Source organism: Octopus bimaculoides, chromosome 7 (genome assembly GCF_001194135.2).
Source record: "Octopus bimaculoides isolate UCB-OBI-ISO-001 chromosome 7, ASM119413v2, whole genome shotgun sequence".
NCBI classification, from domain to species: Eukaryota; Metazoa; Mollusca; class Cephalopoda; order Octopoda; family Octopodidae; genus Octopus; species Octopus bimaculoides.
This window is the reverse complement of record NC_068987.1, coordinates 94,740,072-94,747,872: the sequence shown is the minus strand read 5'-3', so window position 1 is coordinate 94,747,872 and position 7,801 is coordinate 94,740,072. Positions and strand designations below refer to the sequence as shown.

Genomic DNA, 7,801 nt, shown 5'->3' with positions numbered 1-7,801 from the left:
ATAGCCATGGTTTGAGAGGAATTTCTTTGGAGTTTGGATAATTCACCTCTGGAAACATAGATGTTTTGTTCATCATCCTTAAACCTTATTCAGGGACCTTTTGAGCAGGATGGGCTACTCAACCTGAAGAAAATTCAAACTGCAAGGTCATGTGCTATTTCTCTTGATATGAGATTACCATGTCACGCACATATGGTTGTGATGCATGTGCCTGGTGTACCCTTATCAGATGGGTAGCCATGAGAGGTATATTGAATCTCATATACTAGTACCCGTGTGTCACTTTGATGGCATGTGCTGCTCTCTCACTCAATAATAAAGCAGTCAATAGGATACATTCATATACATTATTTGTCCCATATTTTGGGGGTTACTTCTCAAGCTTTCATTTTTGTTTTTATATAACGATGGTAGGTCAGATTGATAAGGTGGGATACAGTGAAAATGGGTCAAGAATACTGACAATCAAGGTGTGAAGAAACTTTACACCAAGTATATCAAAATGTACTTGGTGAGTTTAATTCATAAAGAAATTCAAATAATGGTTTTAATGGCTGTAATAGATACTTTAATAAACACAATGAATAAATTGATGGCAGTAATTATGAGGTTGGGAGAATTATGAAATGGAAGCAACAACAAAAAAATATGGGAGATTCCAATGGCTAAGAACTAATTTTAATTATTTTATTTTGCATGGAATAGACTACATCTAACCTGATTCAACCAACTGTTCAGTCTCTATAAGTACAACCAACTTCTTAAAATAAGGGAGGCAGACTTGAAAATAAATGCTAACAAGTTGATATCAATGAGATTAAAAGGATGGTCAACTACATTGCAGGTTTAAAGGTGTAAATTGGGGTGGCAGCTACAATGCATGTATATTATGTGCATGTGATATGTATGCATGTCTACACACATATATATATATGCAAGTGTATAAATTTGTTTTTCAGTGGGGTTAAGCAGAAACTGGTGACTTTTGACTAATTCTTCATTTCAGAGCAAAAGCTCTATTCTACAGCTGTGCATATAAGTTACCTAAGAAGGACAGTTCTCTCTGTCTTTCCTGTGACTCCCTGAATGTGTCTTCTGAGAAGTGTGGGCCAAGAGACAAACCATCCCACAAGTGAAGGTTTCCTCTCTGTCCTTTCAGCTCAAGTTTATCGGATAACACTCTAATCCCATTCTCACACATTTGTAGCTCTCTTAACACACTGGATTTCAACAGACTGTTCTTCCCTGTCTCTTTTTGCTCCTTTCTGTCTTCTAATTCTGAAGTAGTAGTAGTAGTTGTAATAATAATTGTATCAATTCAGAACATTATCATAAAATAAGACTTGTATTATTTATTTGAAATAAAGATGAAAAATCAAAGATAAGAAAGAAAAAAAAAAGAATGATATTTTCAGTAGAGGGGTACAGAGCCATAGGTTGGAGGAAATTGGATTTGGCCACTGGATTCCCAACCAGTTAGAATGTGGCTCACACTTCTTTTAATTATTGTAATGAGTTTAGAAGAAGCTAATGTTGCTGCAAGTACATATGATATTTAGTCTTTTGCTTTACCATTTCTGTTACACTGTTTCCATAACAATAATAGTAATTTCTAATGAAGGCACAAGGTCAAAGATTTTGAGAATAAATGGTTAGACATTTAAATCGATTCTAATACTTGACTGAAAGTTTATTTTACCAATTCTGAAAGGAAGAAATACATGGTTGACCTTGGCAGGATTTGAACTTAGAACATAAAGAGCTGAAATGAATACCACAAAGTAATTTGGCCAAGGCTCTTATAAGTGATTGTTTTGCTATATTGCCAATACCAAACGATAAGAAAATTAATTTCTAACAAAGGCAGGAGGAGGAGGAAGAGGAGGAGACCAGAAATTTTGTGGGTGGAGAACATTTATTTGATTTGTGTATTTTTTGCCAACTTCAAAAGGCTGGCAAATAAAGTTGACCCAGCTGAGGTTAGAACTTACTAGCAGAACACTGCAAAGTATTTCATTTATCCCTCTACCAGTTCTGCCATTCTGCCACTTCCCAAATAATATTAATAACAACAATAATAAACATCTGAGTAATCAATCACAATTTTACTGGGAGATAAGTCAAAATCAGGAGATCAGAATTTTATTGACCCAAGAAGGACAAGAAGCAAGAACAGCCACATTAGTGTAACAACTGAAGAATGTAACAGAAGAAAGGAATTCCAAAAAACATTTAATCAACCACTTTGTTGATTCAACAATTCATCAATCTCTAAGTAATAGTAGTAGTAATAGCAATAAGAATGATGATAATAATAAATATGATCCTTTCTACTATAGACACAAGGCCTGAAATTTTGTTGTGGGGAGAATGAGTCAATTACATCAACCCCAGTATTTGACTGGTACTTAATTTATTGACCCCAAAAGGATGAAAGGCAAAGTCGACCACAGTGGAATTTGAACTCAGAATGTAAGGGTTGACGAGATGCTGCTAAGCATTTCGCCCAGTGTGCTAATGATTCTCCCAGCTCACTACCTTAATAATAAAGATAATGACTTCCAATTTAGGTACATCATCATCATTATCATGACCATTTAATGTCTGCTTTCCACGTTGGCATGGGTTGGATGGTTTGACAAGAGCTGACCAGGCTCCAATTGTCAACCCTAACATATGGCTAGTTCTTTAGTTTCTATACCCTGGAACATTGAAAGGCAAAATTTACTCAGCAGCTTTTGAACTCACCATTTTAAAAAACTTAAACATTATAAACCATTTTTCTGATGTTTTTGTTTTTTTTCCTTCTGTTACTCACTACTACCAACATCAATGACAAATATAACAATAATGATAATCATCATTTCTGCTATAGGCACAAGGCATGAAATTTTAGGGGAGGGAGCTTGTTGATTACATTAACCCCAGTGCTTGACTGGTATTTCTTTTATCATCCCTGAGAGATTAAAAGGAAAAGTCAAGCTCAGCAGAATTTGAACTCAGAACATAAAGTTGGAAGGAATGTGAAAGCATTTTGTCCTGCTAACAATTCTGCCAGTCCACTAACGATAATTACTAATGGAGGCAAGAGGCTTGCAATTTCAAGGTGAGGTGGGGTGGGTTTAATTCATACCATTGATCTTGTTACTAAATCTAATAACCCTGGGAGGATGAAACACAAAGCTGACCTTGCTTGGAACTCAGAATGCAAAATGTAAGAATAAATGCCATACAACACTTTGTCCAAGAATTCTGCCAGCTCTAATAATAAGTCCCTGACCAAGGATACATCAGATTATATTCATAGAAGTTAGGTACAAACTTGAATAATCAACCATTGTTATGACAGGTAAATATGTCCATTATTTTGAAAGGTATCCATAAGACATCTGAGGTTTAAAACATCTACAGGTTTGGGAAACACTTCTTGTCTTACAAACTCTGAATGCAAAGGGACACAATTCATTCAGCTCCCTACCTCCATGATCAACTCCAAATAATGATGATGGTAATAACATTGGAATTCGTTGTAGCTTGGGAGGGTCATCATGCTAATAAAAACACATGCACTGGCTCTGTTTCACTTCTGTTATTATTTTTATTAGTTGACAGTTAACCATTTATACTATTAATAAATTGTTTGATTAATTGTATAATCAGTCAAGTAGCTTGGTTCATTAGAGTCCTTTCTTTGCTATTCACACCTGCACAAACAATGTGCCATCTCAACATTGGATCTGTCTGTCTCAGATTCTATTTATGTATTTGTATTTATAAGGATGTGAATAAGAAACATGAGAAAAAAAGTGTGTATGTGTGTGTGTGTGTGCATATGTGTGTGTGTGCATGCACATGTGTGTGTCTTGGTAAATTCTAGTCCGGTCCCTTTGTTTTTGGGAAGATGATGCTGAACGGTGCTGGTCACATTATCACTTTGCCTTTCAGTCTAGTAAGTCAAGGGAATATGGAATTTATCTACCGTCCTACTTCACACACAAATATGCAAATGCTTATACACACACACACACACACACACACACACACACACACACACACACACACACTAATGTATATTTTCTAAACTCAAGGTATAAACTTCTTCTTTTTCTCTGAAGGGAACTGCTAGACACAATCTAACATGTCAGCAGCATTACCTGATAGATGTTGTGTTTATGCATCAGCGATACACAGGTATGCACATACATGTGGATTTGTACATTATACTATATAGGGGGGAGTGAAGTGGTGGCAGGTGGAAGTGGTGGTGTGGTCATTGCATTTTACCTGTATTTTTTATCAAGTGATGGTTTTTATTCACTTATTACTGAACTTTCATATAACTGTCATAATGTTGCACATATAGGTGTTCTGATATGGTTTTTATATCTATGTTATTCAGTATACTGTCCTGCTTAACCTTAGCATGCTGATAGAGTATCGACATAGACTCCCTAGCGTTCTTTCCACTGCACCTCCATTCTCTCATCCAAACTCTCAGCAGTTCCCTTTACATATGCTGTGATTGAGCGGTTACAATTTAAGGGATATACACTGCAAATGGTGATGAAAGGACTCTGAGAACCCTGGCTGATTCATTAATTAACTTTGCAATTAATCAAACATTTGTTTAGATGGTTTACTACTTCACTAATAATGACAAAAGAAATGAAATAGAACTTGTGGTTGTGCTTTATTGGCATAATGACCCAGCCAAGAGACAACAAAATCTGTTTAAAAAATAATTTCACATCAAGAATCTTGTGAACCAAATGCAAAAGACAAAATTAACTTTGGGAATTTTCCTAAATTGTTGGATGCATAATTTATAGAAAACAGCACAGAAAATATAATGGAAAGGAAAACAAAATAAAACATAAAAATATTTAAAAGTCTATCAACAGAAACTGCAAATGCTTGTCCCTGACAAAAGGATTCATATCAGTTCATATCATGTTTAGGATTTATGCCTTGCTGGGACATAGCTCTGACAAACAAGAGAGGTTTGGTATATTGTACAAAGCTCATTAGAAATAAATAGACTAATGCCAAGGAAAAAAAAAACAAAACAAATTATGATGTTATGCTGATAGGGATGCTAATGTATAATGATGATGGTGACAATGATTGTTCACAATGAATAAAGATGGATGGAAAATGCAATGAAGATTTGAAGGGCAGCAAGGAGGACTAACATGCTTTTGTTACTCAACAGCTGTTGCATTATTTTAACAAATAGAAGACACGCACACACGCACACACACACACACACAGACTTATACATACATATATGTATATATCATATACGTAGATAAAGATAAATGTAGTAAAAAGGCCTTTTTCCATGACTGACCTTATGCACTTCCTACATTAATTCATGATGTATTTCTTTTAAATATTAGTACACATGCAATATACATACATATATATACATATATATGTATGTATGTATATGTATATATATATATATATATATATATATATATATATAAAATTTGTCATATCTTGTGTGCATGCAGCAACTAATAGTTAAACAATTGTATTCCTTCAGACTGCTGATGTATACTTTTTTTTTAGCATCATCTGTGGCATGCAGCTGCAAATGGATGCACTTGCTTGGGAGGAGACAAATTAAAACTGGGGCGTGTAGGAATTTCAAAAGAAAACGGCGGGCAGGAAGGCTGCTTGTCTGTTCAGCTTGGTTACCTGTTTCACACTTTTCACCAGTGAAGTGCCAATCGCAGTTACATTGGTCCGTCTTAATGTTATAGGTACCATGACCTGAGCAGTCCTTAGAGCAGAGATGCTCAAGGTTAATAATGTCCTGCTGGTTACAACTAGGACCTTTATAGCCCTGGAAACATATGCATCGACCCAGGCTACATATGCCATTGCTAGAGCAGTTGTATATGCAGTCCACTATGAGGTGGGAAAATAAAAATGAAAATAAGATATGAAGTGAGTTTGAGGTCAAAAACAAATTAGAAATGTAAATGTGTAATAGATGAATGCTTTTGTAATTTACTTTATTATTCTTTTATCCTATTTGTTGCATGACAGGAAAATAAAATTAAATTCAAAACTGATAAAAAAGTAAAAAAAGAATACACTTTAAGGGATATACAAATAAAAATAAACATAAAACTAAATTTACAAAATTAACAAAAGTAAATGAAATTAAATTAAAGCTAAAAACAAAAATTGAGTTAAAAATAAAATAAAACAATAAGTCCTAAAAAGAAAATGAAATGAAAATAATAAAATAATGAAACAAAAAAGTAATAAATGTTTGGGTGTTTTTTTTTTCTATTATTGGTTTCAGTCAAGATGGGGCACCAGTTTTGATTTGTTTTTTTTGGTGTGCATTTGTACAGATTCCATTTTGCTCCTCAAGATTCCTCTCATTGTTCATACAGTCCTCTTTGTTGACATAATCCACTTTTTTTTTTTACCTACAAAGTCCACTAGGCATAACAAAAGCCTCACTCTTTACCCCCAGGTCTATCCTGGTCCAAATAGCTAACTTCCTTAAGTACAAAACCCACTTTTGATAGAAAAGACATTGAGGATACAACAGAATATTCAGCTTGGTTTATAGTTGTATTTTCTCAACATCATTTGCATACAAGACAGGGGGGTTTGTAAAGTTGATACTAATAACACCTTCCTACTCAATAGCATTCTCTCTTAATCATATGTGGTACCATATATTGTAAATTAAAATTTACTGTAAACGTTTGAATAACAGTTTTACTTATTTGTTTATGACTAAAGTAGGTAAAAGTTAGACTTCTTCCTTACCAAATGAAAGATTTGTTTGTGTTCTTCTAATACTTTGCTTATGTTTTCATACATATTTTTGCCAGTTCAGTGAACTGAGGGATGGAGCTTAGTCTACTGCCCAGCCTGTATAGTATTTACTCTATGTATGTATATATGTATTTCTGAACTGAGGTGAAGACAAACGAGTTGGTAACACTTCCTTCGCCATTTGCTTACTTTTTTCCTTCTCTTCCACAACAGATACTTTGTAATGTTGCTTCTATTACATTCTTACTTTCAACCCTTTGTGATGTACAACTAAGTCTATGTATATATATATATATATATATATATATATATATATATATATAGACCATCATCAGCATCGTTATTATCACAGAACTTGCTTTTCTTCATGCTGGCATGGGTTGGACGGAATTGATGATCAAGAGCACTGCTCAGAGCTCCAGTAGCTGCTTTGGAATGGTTTCTACAGCTGGATGCCCCACCCTGCTATTGCCAACCACTTTACAGAGAGTCCTGGGTGCTATTTTCATGTCACCAGCACTGGCAAGGTCATGAAGTACTTCCAAGATAAGACTTCTCAACTGAGAGGGGTACAGTATTGAAGGTTGCTAGAAAATAGGATAGGAGAAGGGGAAACAAGGATCTTGCTGAAGAGGTGAATTCATGGCTCCCCTAAGGAGTCACATCTTTAGCGAGAGAGAGAGAGAGAGAGAGAGAGGGGGGAGGGTGTACCCTCAAGAGTATATTAAACAGATGAGGTGGATATAGTGAATATGAGTTTGTGGGAAGAAGTCAAAGAAACAGAAGTGGGGCAGAGAGGAGGAGGAAGATGCAATAAGTGACAGGAGGAGGAGGGATACCTTGTGAAGTGAAGAGAGATAAATGGTTTGCAAAGCTGAAAACTGAAAAAGATTTACACAAAAAACTTCTATCAGGATTGTTTTCATTGCCATCTTTTTTTATGTAACTAATAATTTATTAATTATTATTTTCTTTTAATACTGTGACTGTGTCA

At 34.9% G+C, this 7,801-nt stretch overlaps 1 protein-coding gene across 12 annotated transcripts in view; it reads right to left on the bottom strand.

Annotated features, from left to right (window-relative positions):
• LOC106883309 (teneurin-m) overlaps positions 1 to 7,801 on the bottom strand; it is a 487,309-nt gene that overhangs the window by 171,474 nt on the left and 308,034 nt on the right. For 10 of the 12 annotated variants that reach the window (XM_052969805.1, XM_052969800.1, XM_052969804.1 and 7 more), the window contains one exon: positions 5,704 to 5,916. The exons of the other annotated variants lie outside the window; for them this stretch is intronic. In XM_052969805.1, the coding sequence (XP_052825765.1) occupies positions 5,704 to 5,916 (213 nt within the window). The remainder of the gene's footprint in view (positions 1 to 5,703; positions 5,917 to 7,801) is intronic. 12 annotated transcript variants of the gene reach the window in all.